Source organism: Nannobrachium achirus, assembly GCF_963921795.1.
Source record: "Nannobrachium achirus genome assembly, contig: SCAFFOLD_159, whole genome shotgun sequence".
Classification (NCBI taxonomy): domain Eukaryota; kingdom Metazoa; phylum Chordata; class Actinopteri; order Myctophiformes; family Myctophidae; genus Nannobrachium; species Nannobrachium achirus.
Window position 1 is genome coordinate 83,967 of NW_027665021.1, and position 19,234 is coordinate 103,200.

At 42.5% G+C, this 19,234-nt stretch overlaps 1 protein-coding gene across 1 annotated transcript in view; it reads left to right on the forward strand.

Moving 5' to 3' along the window:
* Nucleotides 1-15,490: 15,490 nt before the first annotated feature.
* The window catches only part of LOC308280652 (NACHT, LRR and PYD domains-containing protein 12-like), a gene marked incomplete at both ends in the record, with an annotated part of 82,259 nt that continues 78,515 nt past the window's right edge, over nucleotides 15,491-19,234 (forward strand). Inside the window, 2 exons of the mRNA XM_080754979.1 lie at nucleotides 15,491-15,494; nucleotides 15,946-17,704. Coding sequence (XP_080611105.1) covers nucleotides 15,491-15,494; nucleotides 15,946-17,704 — 1,763 coding nt within the window. The remainder of the gene's footprint in view (nucleotides 15,495-15,945; nucleotides 17,705-19,234) is intronic.

A 19,234-nucleotide genomic window follows, 5' to 3' on the forward strand; every position in this document is an offset into this window, starting at 1 on the left:
GCTGTCCGCTAACCGGTTAGGAAAAAAAACATCATCCCTACTGTGGATGATACACAGATGTACGTATTCTTTTTACTTTTAGCCATTTACAGTATATAGGTGTGTCAATACGCAAGACCTAAAACATGTCCCTTGGTCCGACAATAGCTTGTCCGCTATGCCGACATGGCTAAACAGAGTGAACAGCTTGTGGGCTACTGTCTTAGCTGTGGCAGAATGCAGGGGAATTGCTTCGGGATATCTTGCAGCATAATCAACCATCACCAGTATATATTTGTGCCCTCGGGCCGATTTAGGCAATGGTCCCACTATGTCTATCCATGCCAATGCCGGAAAATGGTGTGTTAATAATAGGAAACGGGATCATAGGGTTTCTTTGCCGGGGAGCGGACTTTTGACACACATCACAGTGCCTACAAAAGGTCTCTACACCTTTTTTAATCCCGGGCCAATAAAACCGAGCCACAATACGATCATAGGTTTTTTATGCACACCTAAATGGGCACTGTACGGATAATTCCGAGCCCACGTTGGTGAACTAGGAAAAGGCCCCTCCGGAAGGGCAGGCTGACCAAAGTAGGTTTATCTGGAAAACACTCGGTGCTGCTTGCTTTTAATGTTAGTCGTCTTAATAACGTTACTGCGTGTCTTTATATGCTTTTATTATAAGATTACAACAACAAACATTTACACTTACAGAAAATCATTAGCCCTTATCATCCTAACAAGTTTATTTGACCCACACTAATGAAGCCTACTTATTGATGTTGGAACTTTTATATAGCCCTTATCATCCTAACAAGTCTATTTGACCCACACTAATGAAGCCTACTTATTGATGTTGGAACTTTTAGATTAACGCTACTTGAACTAACAATAAAGCTGGATAAAAAGTCTCCCATAAAAACATTCCACCCGCAAACACAATAGGTTTTTTCACTACCATAAAAAATAGGAGAAAAGAACAATGCACAAATGCAGACACATTAGTTACACACATGCATTAAGGCATTAACTTTTAGCTAATACAGTACATCAGTTTCATATTCACCATTAGTCTGTCTTCGGTCGCCCATCTGTTGTTCAGGCCTCGCTTGAGAGACCGGCTGTTCCCTTTGGCATATTTTTAGAATCTGACTAAACTTTGTAAGCACATGACTTCTTAAAACCTTCTATAAAATGGAGACCCTCCCCTAGAAGGGACAAACCATTGTTGTCACCCGGACTGTCCCATGTGGAAACACCCCTCTTTAGGCAACTAACACAGACTCAAATTGCATACTGTTTCACCCACAAAGAAAGAGAGAAAAATGGATACAGCCACAGCTCGGCGCATACCATAGCTGATGGAAGGATAAGATAAGAGTTTATGACCTCTTCTCCCTTCCTTTGGCGGGGGAAGAGGATCTGACTGGCACATCTGTTGCATGCGCCTGACTCAGCACTCACAGTAACACAGAAGGCCCTTATTCCTAATTTTACCATTTTAACTAGGATAACCCTTATAATGCTTATTTAAAGCAGAAATAAGCCAAACAGGCACCTAACTTGTGAGAATGAGTGAGATAAAGCACTCGCTATACAAATGCTTTTGGGACTAACAGCTGCTCGATAACTTCCCCCAGATTGTTTCTAACACAGCTCCCGCTCCTCTATTCCTCGCTCAGGGGCCCGAACGCCGGGCAGGCTCCCAACGGTTTTGTCTGCCGGTTGGCAGAGCGGCCTCGTCTTCTACGGGGCTGTTGCAGGGGCACGGGCAGGTTCGGCACCACTCCAGCAGGAACTCGTACATCACCTTTCGTTGTTTGCACTCGGACGTGCGTGATTGGATAGCGGCGCAGATCACCATGCACACAAGTCACCGGCATCGTCTCATCGGTGAGGGTGGCAGCCAGGTCGCAGCCAAGCGTGACGACACTGCCTGAGTCAAGAAGCGCATGACTGTCGGCTCTGTCGATTTTGACTGGAAGGTGTGCATGGCAACGTCTGGAGCTGCCGGTGTGTAGACGTGGGCGTGAGTTGTCTGAGGCGTTGGCTGACGGCATGGAGACTTCTCCGTGGTCAGGGCAGGCCCATGAAAGGTGATCTGGTTTGCCGCATACATAGCATCTTCGCACTTTTGGCACAGGGCGCGCTGGCGCCTTCTCGGTTACCGCAGCTTGCGGTGGTGGGGAGGCACAGAGGACCGCGGACGGTCTCAGTGTGCACAGACCTCCCCTGTCGCTTGTGGGAACTCCAGTCGGGTGCTTCTTATCAGCTCTGTGCTCACGAGTAAGGCGACCAGGGCATCAACCGAGCTTTGGCTGACTTGAGAAGCATATTTGCGGGCATCTGGCGGCAATAAACCTCTCAATAAGGGGCGGTTCTCCCGGCTGTGTGCAAGGCTCATCAATGAGGCTACCTGGGGCCGTGGTGGCATGTTGGCCTTGATGGTCCAGTTGTGGAAGCGAAGCGCTCTGGCAGGGAGGCTGTAACCTTGGCTGGTGAGGATAGCAGCTTTCAGGCAAGGGGCAGGTCCCGGCAGATGCGCTGGGAATCACTCGATAAGAATCGCGCTATGATGGACCCCCATTCAGCCACTGGCCACTTCTCTCAGGCCGCGGTGTGCTCAAACAGATCTAGATAAGCCTCAATGTTGTCCGTGGGGGAGAATTTAGTTAAAGCTTCCCGTGGGGAGCGGGTGGCGTTTGCATCTCGGTCAACTTGTATTTTTTCCACTAGTTGTTGGACAGCCTGTTGTAAATCGGCTTGGCTCTGTAGCAAAGTGTTTAGAGCATGGTCCATTGTGTTTAGGTGAGGTTCAGTAGCTACCCGTATTCTCCACCATATGTACCGGCTGAACCAAAACCACAACACAAGAGAGTTGCAAGTCAGCCTTAAGGCTTCTTTATTTAGGGAAAAATACAGAAATCGGGGATGGGGAATCAAAATAATGTAATTTCCAGTAAGTCAAACATGAACATAAACAACAGGGGAAAAGGATAGGGGGGCACCGATCTTCCTACACCACGAGGTATCTCGAGGTATCTCGGTAGGGATCCCTGTAAAGTGAGTATCTGTTCTGTTTCAGGTAGGGGCGCTTCTTTCTCTTCACAGGACTCAGGTAAGGTTTACTAACTCTTTCTCTCCACAGGTTCGAGGTAAGGTTTACTAACTCTTTCTCTCCACAGGTTCCAGGTAAGGTTTACTTACTCTTTCTGTCCACAGGTACCAGGTAAGTTAGTTTAAAGAATTCACGTCCTTTTTCCCGGGTTTGGGTGAGTGTTTCTCCAGGTCGCTCTTTTAGGCGATGTTCCCATTATAATGCCTGTAGTAGAGCAAAGTCAATATCAGTCTCAAGTTCAAACATTGAAACAATATGTCTGGGTATTTCAGTGCGGTCTCTTACCGCCGTATGTCCGCACCTCGGAGTTCCAAACACTAAATGAGGGAGAGCGAGCTGTTGGTATTTAACTTCTCCCCCGCATCAGTTTGATGACGCAGGTAGATTGGCCAGTACTTCCCCTCAATCACCTGCCTCAAACTGATGCGATGTAGTCGCATCAGTTTGATGACGCAGGTAGATTGGCCAGTACTTCCCCTCAATCACCTGCCCCAGCTTGGGATGCTGAGATTAATCGATACGGATCTTAATCGCGATACAAACGTGTGCGATACAAGTGAATCGGTTAATCGATACAGATCTTAATCGCGATACAAACGTGTGCGATACAAGTGAATCGGTTCATTCGGTGTGTATCGGTACAATTGACGTTTGAAATTGTGACGTATCGTATCGTGATGTATCATTCGCTGCATGTGTGAATCGGTTTATCATGTAGTATTTCATTCTATCCTGTGTTTCAGAGGCATCTTGAACCATTTACAGCAGCTGTGACTGGCAGTAATTGTTTACATTTAGTTGTACTCTTGTTACAGGTTTGTACTCTCTGAGTTATGATGGTCCTTAAAATGTATTTGAATTTGAATGAAAAACACTAAGTTTTCACAGAGAAAAGGTAATTTAAAGTTTACATAAAAAAATACATAATTACAGAGTGCACATGATCATTAAATCAGGGAATCAATGACTTACTGTAACTTTGATGTATTTTTTCGGATTTCCAGGCTGTAATAAGCCACATCCATAGTCTCTCTGCTTCTCTCCAAAATCAAGTATCCATTTTGTACTCCATTTTGTACTACTTGGTCAGATTTCATGCTAAATAGTGCATAATAGTGGCTCAAAGTAAACAAACAGACGCGCTCTGTGCGTCCCCTCTCCTCTCTCACTGTGCACACTTAAGCCTTTCCATTCAGATGCCCACACACATTCCTGCACGTTTACATAACAAAGGATAAGCTAAACAGCCAACCAGGAACTAGAGTCTATTGAAATGAATTGAGGCGATGATGTCATCCACTATTCCTTGTCTTTGCACTGGAACCTTTGGTTGCCATGGGAATGAACAACACACAACGTCAACGATATTTAATTAATGAAGATAGCTCATCCTCATTGGATCCACTAGAGTGCGACATGGTACACAAATCCTACAAATAGACTCCTAAGTGGGCGCCAGCTCTGAGGTATGAATCGTAATGCATCGTATCGGGAGGATTTCAATGTATCGCAAATATATCGTATCGCTGGCAGTGTATCGAGACGCATATCGATGTACAGTATATAAAATCATGCGCATACGTGTTGCGGGAGAAGTCCTGGTGGCACGAATAAACCGCCATTTTGTGTGTGTGTGTGTGTGTGTGTGTGTGTGTGTGTGCACATACACATGAAACCTAATATCACTGTTATGTTATCACTGTTTGAATTCCATCTCAGATCGTATAAAGAAGAGGTTTTCTTCACTTGGGTCTGAAGGTGAGTGTGAGAACTTTATTTGTGTAGTTGAACCTCCAATTAATTTATAATAATAATTAAAAAAGAAAATATGAATTGAATTGAATTAACGTCTTTTTTTCATTATTTTTTCAACATTTTTCACTATCACTTTTTTTTAACCCTTCCAGTGCCAGCCACTAGAGGGCGCCATAGAATGCCAGGGTATCTCTCATAGGCGAGCGTATTAGCATCCGGGGACTCACGTTGCAGTGACGCGCGTGCTCACGTTTGTGCACGTCATGAAAAGGTCCCGGATGAAAATGGCTACAAAATAGCCATTAGCATTTTCTCATTTACAAGATAATTTTTCGGCGATTTCGCCGTAAATAAACCTTGTGCCGCCTCCCTAAAAACACAATCCAGAGAAAATGACCTTCAAAGATGTGGTTTTTCATTGGATTCGGCGGCGATTCGCGGCGCCGTTACCCGTTTACGGCCGGCCGGGGGGCGGCCGGATCTCGGTCACTGGATGAAAAATGTAGGCCCAGGCTTCAGAAGGCCTCGGATCATTTTATTCATTTCATTAAAAAAGCCGAATTAATTCGGGATCGGCACACTGGACGTCGTTCCGGAAGCGGCGCTGAACATTTGGTGAACTTTGGGGGTCTCAAAAATGTATTTTAAACCATTTTTAATGGAATATATCGTCGGACCATGTAAAATGGCTAGCTGGCTAGCGTAGGACGAGCCAGGACCACCCACGACTCTACAAGCAGCTCAGGGTAAGTAAATTAATAAAAAAAACATTGTATTGGATTGAAATAAAGCCGAACTAGTTCGGGATCGGCACAATAAGAGTTAAGTAACTAGCCTATAAGCACATAATGTGTCGTTAGATGACAATTGTATTAGCAGCTCTGGATAAAGAATTTAATTGAACTTTCAAACGTCGTTTTCACAATACATAACTTGTTTTGTCCTGCTGTTCTTATTTCAATATTAATTACCGTAGAATACCGAATATAGGACGATATTTTATTCTAATAAACATATCCTCAAAATAGGGGGTCATCCTATAATCGGGGATTAGTCTTTTCACCGGAGAGATACGTTATGTATCTTTCAGGACCTTTCCCTGCTCTCGTCATATAGCCTCCGTGAGCTCCTACGGTAATTACCGTACACTAGATATTGCGCAGCGAAATTTGGACCTCGGCTTATTTCACCTCCCGTTTGGCAAAGTCGGATGGCTTTGGCATTGAACGTACTGGGGCGCGTGCGTTCTCGCGAACATCGGCGTGGATGACTGCTGCACATCTGATCTTAAGCGTGGAAGTTTAATCCAAACAGCAACTGAAGCTAACGCAGGCTAGAAGCATATGGTTCCTGTTTACAATGCATCGTCGCATCTGAATGATGAAACGGGCCGCTAAGAGATGATTTTGTTCTTGAATAGAACTTGACTTTGATGGTTAATGCAATACAATACAGCAGAGTGTTATCTCTGTATGAGCTTTTCTATAATAATTTTACAATAAAAAAGTTTTTCTTTATAAATAACTTATAATAATAAATATATAATATATAATATTTTGTCTTCAACATATTTTTTTCCCAAAATGATAATTGAAAAATAGGGGTCGTCTTATAATCAGAGTCGTACTATATTCGGGCTAATACGGTATATTATGCCTTCTATTGAAAATGAGGGCTCTGCGCTCAATAAATTACGTTTAAATTCATAAAGTAAGGAAACTTCCAGCTTACTCAGAAATGAACTGCTCTGCTGCTGCATGCACTGACTGAGAGTGAGCGAGACGATCGAGGCTCGATCAGCAAGGCCGTCAGGCGTCAGTGATGAAAAAAGTACTCACATGTTTTACTTAACTCTTATTGTGCCAATCCCGAACTAGTTCGGCTTTATTTGGACCTTATTAACGTTCAGGGTGCCGATCCCGAACTAGTTCGGCTTTAAAAAAAAAAAAAAAAAAAAATCTGTTTACACGGCCCGCGAAAGCGTCGCACCGCCGATATTTACCATCCACTCCAATGCAATCCAGGATCTTTAGAGCTCATTTTCTCTGTTCCATGCATATCCATGAGGTGTGCAAGGTTTAATCATGGCTAAATCGCAGAAAATAGGGCTTCTAAAATGCTTGGTAGCCAATAGCTAACTTCAAGCTAACTTCATCCTGTTCCTGTACATGCACAAAGGAAAGTGTTCAGGCGCATCATGGCTGCGCACGGCTTGTGCATATACCAGCGTATCTCTATGGTGAATTCTATGGCCATTGGGCGCCCTCTAGTGGTGAAAGCTGGCATTGAAAGGGTTAAGTAAAAGTAGAAATACTCTGTTAGAAGTCCCATGTTCAAAATAGGCCTACTTGAGTAATGACGTTTTGGTATCAAAATGAAGGCTGTATAGGCCTAAATAAAACATAGCCCATATTGTCATTATGCAGAATTTCCCATTTCACAGGTTTTCACAAATGTAGCCTACCATTTGTAGATACAAATATTTTAGCAGATCTATTGCTCACAATTGGGAAATCTCACTTTTACAAACGCGCATCTTTTCGACAACAGAGCGTCGGCAGGTTCGTTACTCACCCCATGGAGTTTAGGGTTAGGTTTGGTTGTCGAAAAGATGCTGTCGATTATTATAAAGGCATAGGCCTACATTAACCACTTCAGCCCTACATTTAGGCCATTTGAAAATACAAGCTCACAATGCAATGCATATTGTGAGGAGTAGAAGTAAAAGTAGGCAATTTCAACAGGGCAGACGTTAGAACCGGTTGAACATGTTTAGCACAAAGGCTTGTGTATTGTTAGCAATTAGCATGTCAGTTCACCGGTCGCACCAACCTCCAGCAAGACAATGGGAACATTGGGACTGTAGCGCTGGTAGGGGAAAAAGAAAGACAAAAATACAGAAAAATAGCTCGATAGTATGAAAAGTGGAGGGACAGTCTGGACCAAACGGACACGGCTCCGGTGCCCCTGGTCACCATATATGGGTACATTTTCCGATATACATCACTGGCCAGACGGCCAACACCTGGTGCAACCCTCGCCCCTTTAGTCTCCCTTGTTGCCCTTAGGCGTCTTACTAGTACTCTATAGTTGGGGCCCTAGGAGGGGTCCACGTGCACCCCCCTTATTTTTGAGCGGTGCAAACCGCTCCTATATTTCACTTTCGGTTTATCTAGGTAAAACATATTAGCACGGGGCGATTCTTTCATTCTTCATCGATTGGCTAGTTGAGTAATTAAACATTAGAATCGACCAATCAGAAACCGTTCTACTCGTGACGACATGTGTTAGCCAAACAGAACAGACCAATCAAATGCTGTGTTGTTCATGCTAATTAAGATCTGTCTTGGCCATTAAACTTGCACTTGAGACCGGTTTAAAGTCCATGAAAGGTCCAGGCGTAATGGCCAGGTTGTTTCATATCCTGGACTTTTCCTAAACCCTCTGTCTGTTTTGTTTGAGCTTCTGGTCTGGACTGCATATTATTTTTCTCTTCTATTCACTCTTTGACTGCCACCAGGCTGTTAATGGCCAGGCTGTTTGTCTGACATCCTGTCTGTTCTCCCTCTGTCTCCCCCTTGCTTTATAACCCACAAGAAGCTCTATTTGGCTCTATCTGGTTTCAGACAGCGACAATTAGGAGTTTCTCCTGCATCTCGGCTACTCAAAATGGAGTTTCTGGTGACACATAAATGTGCACATGAATGTGCACGATAAATTGTTATTAGCCTTTGGTCTGGTCAAGGATACTAACAAACCTGGCTGGTATGTTGCGCATAATATACTCCCGACATAATCTGTTTTCAAGAGGCAACCCAGCACTTCTTGGCGTTGGCCGTCAGTCAAAGTTAGAGGGAAAAAGTCTGACCAACCGCATATCCTGGACCTTTCTGGCGCAAATCGACCCCCACCCAGGATTCAAGACAGCGACCACGCTACATTAAACCCTGTAGTCTATGGTTGCTGTTTCGAATCCTGGGAGGTGTTCGTTTTGAGCCGGTGTAAAGGTCAGGGCACACGAAAACCTTATATAGTCTGAGCAGACCTCTAGACCAGGGGTGTCGAACTCATCTTGGGGTGAGGGCCGCATTGGATGAAAGGCGACTTGATGAGGGCCGAACCAGTCGCGGATCGGATGGCATGCACACTCGCGCACATGTTCGCTCTGTTTTTCTTCCTGACGTCTCATCCACTGCTGTAGCTAGCAGTATAGCAGTATATCATTTTACAAATTGTGTTCATTATTAAGTAAAATAGCTACTTTCATTATTGCTATTACAGTTGCAGTTAGGTACGAGAGATGCTATTTGTTTAAAGGAGTAGTTCATCCCCAAAATGACTTTTTTTTCTTTGATTACTCACGCCATGGAGAAGTGAGTTCAATAATATATTTTTATTTTATTTGTCGCATTACTAAGACAAAAATTTGATAATAGTACACTTCCCCCCATTGATTCCGGATGGGGACCCAAATGCATTTGGGTCCCCATCCGGAATCAATAGGCATGCATTTATTGTAATCAAATTTCTGTTTTAGGAATGAGTCTACATTGGCTCCATGGCATTTTGGGGGTGAACTACTCCTTTAAGAAGTGCCAATAAGAATAAACCATTTGATAATAGAATAATTCAATTCCTGATAGTCTCCAGTACGCTATAATTTGTAAATGGCTAAAAAAAAAAATATTGATGCAGGACAATAAATATTTTTATTGTATTTTATAATTAAAAAAATTAAAGTAATGAAAAATAATGGCATATTCAGAAAATATCGGAATAATAAAACTTTTACATTTTTATTATTATTATATTTTTTAAATAAGTTATTTTTTTTTATTAATTTCCATGTCTAATATGTGTAATCTTTGAGTACAGTTCGAATATTGTAGGTATGTTCAGGTATTATTCATAGCCAGACCAACCACCCTATTCCTAGCAATGCTGTCATCTTCAAAGAGAGAGAGAGAGCTGGTCACTTAACATTCCAATCAATCAACTCAATCACTGCCAGGTGGGAGAAACCTAGCCTGCAGTGTACAGACATTAGTTAGGTTAATTCTTAAAACAATCATAACTCTTGACAGGAATGGGCTAGAGACTTACTTTTTTTTCCTAAATGCTCAGAAATGTATGCTCTAGCCTGGGGCCGGGCCGTATGTTTGACATCCCTGCTCTAGACTGACATCATACACAACACAAAGAATATTGCCATGCATGCCTATCAACACTGATTCGCGCAGGCGCCCTTGCAGGAATTAGCTTGCACCGCTCACTTCGCACGGGTGCGATTTTTTTTTCTAGTTTGGATTTTTGGCATCCTTAGGACCTCTATTATTGAGATTTTGATGATCCCAAGAAAAAAAAAAGGTCCAAAGTGTGTTTTTTTCAATGTTTTATTACCCCTATGACACCTCCGGGATTGCTGACTGGAACCCCGGCGAGACTGTCTTTCGGAGTCCGTTGCTCGCTCAAATTTAGACGCACTCCCAAGATAAAGATATCATTTGATTCTAGACAACCTCAGGTTTCCAATGGAACCAACCTTGTCATGCTGCCATGTCGGGAAGGGGGCTAAATACCTAAATATTTAAAGTTAGACAACATTTTGGTGAGGGGAAAAAACACCTTCACCATTTTCCAAATGGTCCCTTGAGCTGTCACATCAATATTTCTGAATGGAAAGAGGTTACATGGATACCTAGAAGCCTCCCCTGTACAGACATACCCAATTTATGTCAATTTTATGCAGTTTGGGGCAAGAATCATGCAGTTTTGTGCATGCAGTACGAATATGTAATTTCCGCCTATTGTACAAATGAGACCACTTTACTGTATATATAGCTGTATGAGACCACTGTATGTCACCTGTATGTCTGTACAGGGGAGGCTTCTAGGTATCCATGTAACCTATTTCCATTCAGAAATATTGATGTGACAGCTCAAGGGACCATTTGGAAAATGGTGATGGTGTTTTTTCCCCTCACCAAAATGTTGTCTAACTTTAAATATTTAGGTATTTTTCCCGACATGGCAGCATGACATGGTTGGTCCCATTGGAAACCTGAGGTTGTCTAGAATCAAATGATATCTTTATCTTGGGAGTGCGTCTAAATTTGAGCGAGCAACGGACTCCGAAAGACAGTCTCGCCGGGGTTCCAGTCGGCAATCCCGGAGGTGTCATAGGGGTAATAAAACATTGAAAAAAAAACACACTTTGGACCTTTTCTTTCTTGGGATCATCAAAATCTCAATAATAGAGGTCCTAAGGATGCCAAAAATCCAAACTAGAAAAACAAAAAAATAAGGGGGGTGCACGTGGACCCCTCCTAGGGCCCCAACTACTATATGTATATAAATATTTTAGCAGTCATTTTACATTTTCCTTTTATCAGCCACTATATTATTGTGCTGTGGTGTTTCTTGCATTAAGACACATCCCTCTGGCTGCATTTTGGTTTATTCCAATATTTACGTTGACATTCCACAGTTTATGTTGATGCCTTGCCATTCTCTCGAGACAGTCTGTAGCTATAGCTAAGACAACCCCAGCGGGCGTTCCCTTTTCTTTGACGATGGCTAGCCAGATTGATGCCTTGCAGACAGGGCTGCTGCAAGCCCTAATCCTAATATTCAACACTTGTGCGATTCTGAAAATGCGGTTCTGGACTATTAGATTAACTGAAAAAAATAACCAATAGAATAATAGGCAAAGAAAATAATTGCTACCCTAGCCCTGAAATGAAGCTGGAGTTAGCAGCCACTGGTTATGAATCTGAAGTAGAAAATTGAAAGCAAATGGTTTCTATTTATAAAATGCATGTGACTAATCACGTTACAGTGTTTTTCTATGTATTTCTTATTTGACTGCTGCCTTCTCACTATGACAACAAAAACAACAAGTTTTACCACATAGGCACTGCCACATAGGCATTGATGCCTGAAGGCGTCGCCGGTTCGATTCCCGATCCGGACGACCTCTCCCCCCCTTTCCTGTCAGTCTACTGTCCTATCCAATAAAGGCATAAAAAGACCCAAAAATGCTAAAAGGACATTTTGTAAAATACACTTGTAATTCTGTTGGATGCAGAGCTTTAATTTAGCATCACACACAGAGAACTGCTTCTCATTTGTTCATGTTAATTGTGTTTTGTGTCTCTGTGTGTGGTTTGTATGTGTATGCATGTGCTTGAGTGTGTGTGTGTGTGTGTTAGTGTTACTTTTATGAGCCATTGTTTTATTTAATGTCAGTCTTAGTCCAGTTTCAATCGCCCTTGTTAGTTTCTATCACATTTAGTCAACCTCACCTTGTCTTTATTTAGTCAAGTTTTAGTCGACTAAAAGTCGAGCCTTTTTGTCTTTATTTTAGTCCAAGATCTTTATCTTTATCCAAGTCATTTTAGTTTAGTCGACAAAAACTGTTGACATTTTAGTCTAGTTTTAGTCAGAACAATTATTTTATCAGCAAATAATATAGAACCATCTTATCTAAAAATGATTTCAATTAGCATTTTCTCTCATCCTTTTGATTGGATGACACATCCATTTGAAAAACACAATTTGAAGGAATACAGTACAATACACTACAACAAGACAACACCTGGTTATAGACAACGTCCAGTTCATCCAACTGATTGTAGTATAGCCTAACATTGTCCGGTCAAAACCACCAGCCCAGTAGCTACAAGCACGCACGCACACACACACACACACACACACACACACACACACACACACACACACACACACACACACACACACACACACACACACACACACACACACACACACACACACACCACCAACAACAACAACAACAACAACAAACAACCACACACACACACACACACACACACACACACACACACACACACACACACACACACACACACACACACACACACACACACACACATATATACACACACACACACACACACACACACACACACACACACACACACACACACACACACACACACACACACACACACACACACACAATGTGGGGACATTACACATAGTCTACTATATTTGTGGGGACATTCCATTCATTTTTAACCCTAACCCTAACCCTTAACCTAAACACCTTGTGGGGACATATTAATTTGTCCCCACAAGTTTTTTTCCTCCGATTGTACTATCTTTGTGGGGACATGAGGTCCCCACAAAGTAGTAATTCCCTGTCCACACACACACACACACACACACACACACACACACACACACACACACACACACACACACACACACACACACACACACACACACACACACACACCAGTGTTCACTAGTCCCTCCCTAACATTTTATTATAGTTTTTATTTGTTGACGAAATTGTCAGTACACTTAGTGGTAGTTATCTATTAACTAGTTATAACAGATTGTTATTCTAAAGTGTTACAGACATGGCTGTAATGTTTTTCAAATTACCCTTCTCATTCAAGGGTTGGATTCCAATTAAACCATCTCCTCCCAAGCACAAAACACAGCACTCTCCCCCCCCCAATAGTGTTAATTGTATGAGCCATCTTTTTTTAATCTAATGTCAGTCCAGTTTCAATTGCCCTTGTTAGTTTTTATGAGTTTTTGTCATCATAGCTTAGTGTTTATCTAGTTTGTATTTATTGACAAAATTGTCTGTATATTTAGTCTTAGTTTTAGTCATCAGCTTAGTTTTTATCTAGTTTTTTATTTAGTTTTTGTCAGTGAAAAAAAAGGTAGTCGATTTTTCTTCTTTTTTTTTAAGATTTGTTTTTGGGCTTTTTATGCCTTTATTGATAGGACAGTAGACTGACAGGAAATGGGGAGAGAGATGGGGAATGACATGTGGCAAAGGTCGTCGGGTCAGGAATCGAACCGGCGACGCCAGCAGGCATCATAGCCTAGTATGTGGTATGCGCCTTGACCACCAGGCCAGCGGGCGCCCCCGATTTTTCTTCTTAGTTTTAGTTGACAAAATTAACACTAGTGTGTGTACATGTTTGTATCCTAGGAATTCCCCTAACACCAGACGTGAACATTGGTCTAGCACCAGGTATGTCTGTTACAACCTGTCTATTGTTTGTTATGTATTATTTTAAACAGTTTCAGCAAACATTTTCAGTTTGCTTGTCTATGTCCTCACATTGGCCGGGTTTCCCAAAGCGCAGTCGTACCGGGGTCATACGAAGGCCTCCGTAGGACACGACGAAGGCTCCGGTCTTTATGATGATGGTGTTTCCCAAACGCGCTCGCAAGCGCCTCTCTCAAAACAGGCTATGCATGCCCTTAGGCTGGCCAAAGCCTTGTATTAGAGACATGGCCCCATGTGAACGGATTTTTTATTTTATAGGCTACTATGACACTATTGTAGACTAGAGCATTGGTTCTCAAAATGAGACTCGGGGACCCCCTGGTATCCTTGATATCGATTCGATGAAGCGGGGGCCCGAGGCTCTCTCTTGTCCGTCCAACACACAACCCGTCATGCTAATAAGGCTGTGCTCAATTTTCAAGGCTGTTGTGCGCTCAGTCTTGGCTGTGATAACTATAGGGCTACAATTAGTCAGTGTTGTCAAAATGAACTAGTTCAAGTTTAAAACTTCTAAAATGAACTATTTCATTTCATAGTTCATAATTCTAGATTTTTAACTAAAGTTCATGGTTCCCCAAAATGAACTAACTTAGTTCTTTTTAGTTAATTTTTTAACCATAATATTTTTATACGTTTGGCTATTTAAAAGTTCAGCTCAGTGGCCTAGTGGTTTGAGTGTCTGCACTGAGACAGCCTATAAGCTTGTTCTTTTTTATGTAAGTGTGTGTTGTGTTGTGGTGCGCTCTCTCAGTATATCAAACAAGCGAGACGCATAACATAAAAAATATAGTTCACCTTTGTATCTTTATATATTTTTAATATATAAATATAGTTCACTATTGTTTATTTTTTATAGCAGGTGTGTAGAATACTCTGCCATCCACTTGACTTAGATAGTTTTTTTTAACCCATTTAGTGCTCCAGACATGAACGGGTTAAATGTCCAGCGTGCCTCTCGCAGGGCTCTATACGCGGCCAGTATCTTATTTTGAAGGCCAGAAGTCCATTGCGTAAACACTTCCGGGTTGACGTCATGACGTCATTCAACCGAAGCGGTCGTCACCCCATGCCGTGTCTAAAATGGCCGATCGATGCCTTTGTTATTATGTTATTGTAGCGAGAATCTAATGCCATCCTTGGCTTTAAAAGTGTTGTTTGGAGAAAATGGACATTAAAGATGAGATTCCCCGTCGGCCTCCATGTTATGGGATTACTATTTTGTGCACGTGGATCCGTGATGATGATGAATCGGCGAGGCCGATCGTGCCAGGACCTTCCGCCGGGCTATAGGGTAGGAGTATTTTTCACGAGTATACTCGGGATCGGCTAGAAAAGAGTTAAACTATACTTTTATACTTAGTTATAGTGCTGAGCTTGCTACGAAGGGTGCTTAGGGCGCCCCTTAAAAAGACAGGAAAGGGGTTTGCTTCTAAGATCCTCCTGCAGGAGACCTTACGATGGGTTTCCGAAAGCCCTCGTAGCTCTTGATTGACAGGTGCCTGCGCAGGCTACGAAGGCGTTCTTGAAATGGTTTGCTGCTACGATAGGTCTCCACGACCATGCGTGAGCTTACGAAGCCTCAAAATCGCTTTGGGAAACGCGACCATTGACATTTAGGTTTGATTTAGAATCCAATAATGTGGGTTTTAAGTTTACAGCCAAATGTGTTGTTTGATTTTGATATGTTATCAACAACAACCAGGACACTGTACTGTTGTCCTAAATAATGTGTACAATAAACAATTCAGCAGTCAGACAAACTCTTGACAACTCCTGACAACTCATGGGATACAGGATAAACACGTGTAAATTCATGATGATGACAATTGCAACTGGAAAACACTATACAAGTATAGATAAATTATTGTTTTGTGGTTCTCTCTCTAAATTGGATAAAAGTAAAAATTAGGGCTTAAGTGGATAATTGTAATTAACTGTGATTAAACGCGAACCCTAGTGTTGCTATTTACCATAACATGCACTTATTGTTATTTTCTGTTCTTTGATCATTTAGGAACTCCTGCTGCTGAGTGGCAAAAACAACTTAAGTCTATTCTGAGGGAGAAATTTCAGTATGTGTTAGAGTGGAACAGAAAAAACACAGAAAAAACGTTTCTGAATAAGCACTACACAGAGCTCTACATCACAGACGGAGACTGTGGACAGGTCAATCTAGAACATGAGGTCAGACAAATTGAAGCAGCATTCAGGAAACCAGCCAGACCAGAAACACCAATCAAATTAGAAGACATCTTTAAACCGTTACCTGGACAACATGAACCAAACAGATTAGTGATGACGAAGGGAGTGGCTGGCATTGGTAAAACAGTGTTAACTCAGAAGTACACTCTGGACTGGGCAGAAGACAAAGCGAACCAGGATATTCACTTCATCTATCCATTCACTTTCCGAGAGCTGAATTTGTTAATAAAGGAGAAATACAGCTTGGTGGAACTTATTCGTCGTTTTTTTGGTGAAGACAAGAAAGCAGAAATCTGCAGTTTACAAGAGTCTCAAGTTGTGTTCATTCTTGATGGTTTAGATGAGTGGAGGAATTCCTTAGACTTTGAGAAAAGTCAAAATGAGATCTGTACTGATGTCAACAAGCAAATGTCACTGGATTTGCTCCTAACAAACCTCATTAGTGGACACCTGCTACCCTTAGCTCGCATCTGGATAACCACACGACCTGCTGCAGCCACTCTGATCCCTAGAAATTATGTTAACCTAGTGACAGAGGTGAGAGGTTTCACTGACCCCCAGAAGGAGGAGTACTTCAAGAAGAGATTCAGTAATCAAAAACAGGCCAGTGAAATCTACTCACACGTCAAGAAAAACCGAAGCCTCCACATAATGTGTCACATCCCAGTCTTCTGTTGGATCATTGTTTCAGTTGTCCAGAAAACAGTGAAGAAACTGATGTTGCCAAATACCCTGACCGAGATGTACATCCGCTTCATGAAGTTACAGACCAAAAACATGAAGTACAAGTATGACAAAACATCAACAAAGGAGGCCATAATGTCTCTGGGAAAACTGGCTTTTGAACAGCTCGATAATGGTAACCTGATCTTCTCTAAAGCGGACCTGGATGATAGTGGCATTGATATCAACGATGCAACACGGTACTCAGGAGTGTTCACACAGATGTTTCAAGAGATAAAGGGTGGGTGGCTCAAGGAAGAGGTATTCTGCTTTGTCCATCTGAGCGTTCAGGAGTTTCTGGCTGCTGTTTATTTCTTTGTCTCATTCATCAACAAAGATGTCAGCTTTCTGTCAGATATAGAACAATCCTCCATGCTACACCTCTACCAGAGTGCTATAGACAAGGCCATTCAGAGTAAAAATGGACACTGGGACTTGTACCTCCGTTTCCTGCTGGGCCTCTCAGTGGAAACCAATCAGACTCTCTTAAAAAAATTGTTGGGACAGACAAATCAAAGAAAATTCGAGCAGATCAGGAAGATCAATGAAGAAATAATCAATTACATTAAGAAGAAGATCAGAGAGAATCCCCCTCCAGAGAGAAGCATCAACCTGTTCCACTGTCTGAATGAGATGAATGATCATTCTCTAGAGAAGGAGATCCAACAGTACCTGGAGTCAGGAAGACTTGCCAAAACACAACTCTCTCCTGCTCACTGGTCAGCTCTGGTCGTCATGTTGCTGTCATCAGAAAAGGAGCTGGGCGTGTTTGACCTGAAGAAATACCAAGCTTCAGAGGAGGCTCTTCTGATTCTGCTGCCAGTGATCCAAGCCTCCACTAGAGCTCTGTAGGTGAACTCATAACTGGATGTACAAGAATGTAACCACTTGTAACACTGCCTGTGCTAATGACCTTAAAGGACAACTTTAGTTTTTTACAACAAGGGTTCATATTTTAGATTGTAATTGAAGAATATAAAAGATGGGTGTTAAATTGATTTCATTTACTTCTTTCTATTGTTTTAGAGATTCTTATTTCAGTGGTTGGGGGCATGCGTAAGTGGCTAAATATGTCATTTTACACAGAATAAGCGCATTCCCAAGATACAAAGCAACCTTTCATGGTTGGATGTGACTTATGGGGGCTAGAATAGCAATAAAGAAACTGCTGGCTTATTGTGTCTAAAAAGACATATTGAGCCACTTGTACGCAAGCCCCACATTTTAGCACGGTAAAAGCGATAAAACAATAGAACGAAGCAAATGAAAACATTTTAACACTCACTTTTTCTTTTCTCTAATTACAATCTAAAATATGAACCCTTGTTGTAAAAAAACAAAGTTGTCCTTTAATAGACAGCGCCTGAGTTCTGAATTATAACATCCAACTATGAATTTATACTATTGATTGCGACCGTCAGGTCGCACTTACTATCAAAACCACCACAAAGTCTAAGTAACTCCGTCCGTCCCTCCGTCTGTCTGTCACACCTCACACGTCACACTCTTGCCCTGCTCATATCTCCGCAACCGTTGCCCCGATCCATGCCAAATTTTGCACACACGTTCCTTGCCTGCCAAACTACAACCTCCAAGGACCCCCGGAGCTCCAGGGACCGCCAGGTCCCTGGGGGACCCCCAGATGTAAAAAATGACCAAATGTGCAAAAATGACCAAATGACCACCCCAACGGGGCTGCTCACGGGGAATTCCCGGGGACCACCGACTCCTGGTGCTCCAGAACGGATGCAAAAGTGGTGGCGCCCCCAGTGGAGGACCCCCTCCACTGCAGCTCACATAAAATGCCGTAACTCGGGCTAGGAGCGTCCGGGAGAGCCGGGGCCGGTACCTATTCGTCCGCCAAGGCAACGCGGAGACCCCACCCCTCATTTCTCACATGCCCCTCTTCTAGCGCCACCATGAGACCGATTCTTGCAAAACACATTTTTGGACACTGCTCCTACAGATTTTGCCCTAAAATCACACAAATCGGTACACACTATGTCTACACGTCCCCCTACACTCAGGAACCAATGCCACTTACAGCCCTCTTTGTGTATACATGTCACCTGACGGTCGCTTATCTCCCGATTAGGGAGTCTTACTGGTTATATAATGTGACTCTTATTTTACACCAGAAAGTGTCACACTAGACATGTGACAGTTAACCTATGCTAAAGAACAACACAGTGGTATAAAAGGGTTTATATTTATTCACCATAAGTCAATAAGGGCATAAATGTAAAGATGACCAAAACACTTCCCTTTAAAAGGGTTAAACTTCCAATAACCTTAAAGGTAGAAAAACACAGAAAAGGTTACCCTACCTGTCTCTAAAGGACTCAGTGCAAACTATACCCAGGTAGGTTCTGAAACCT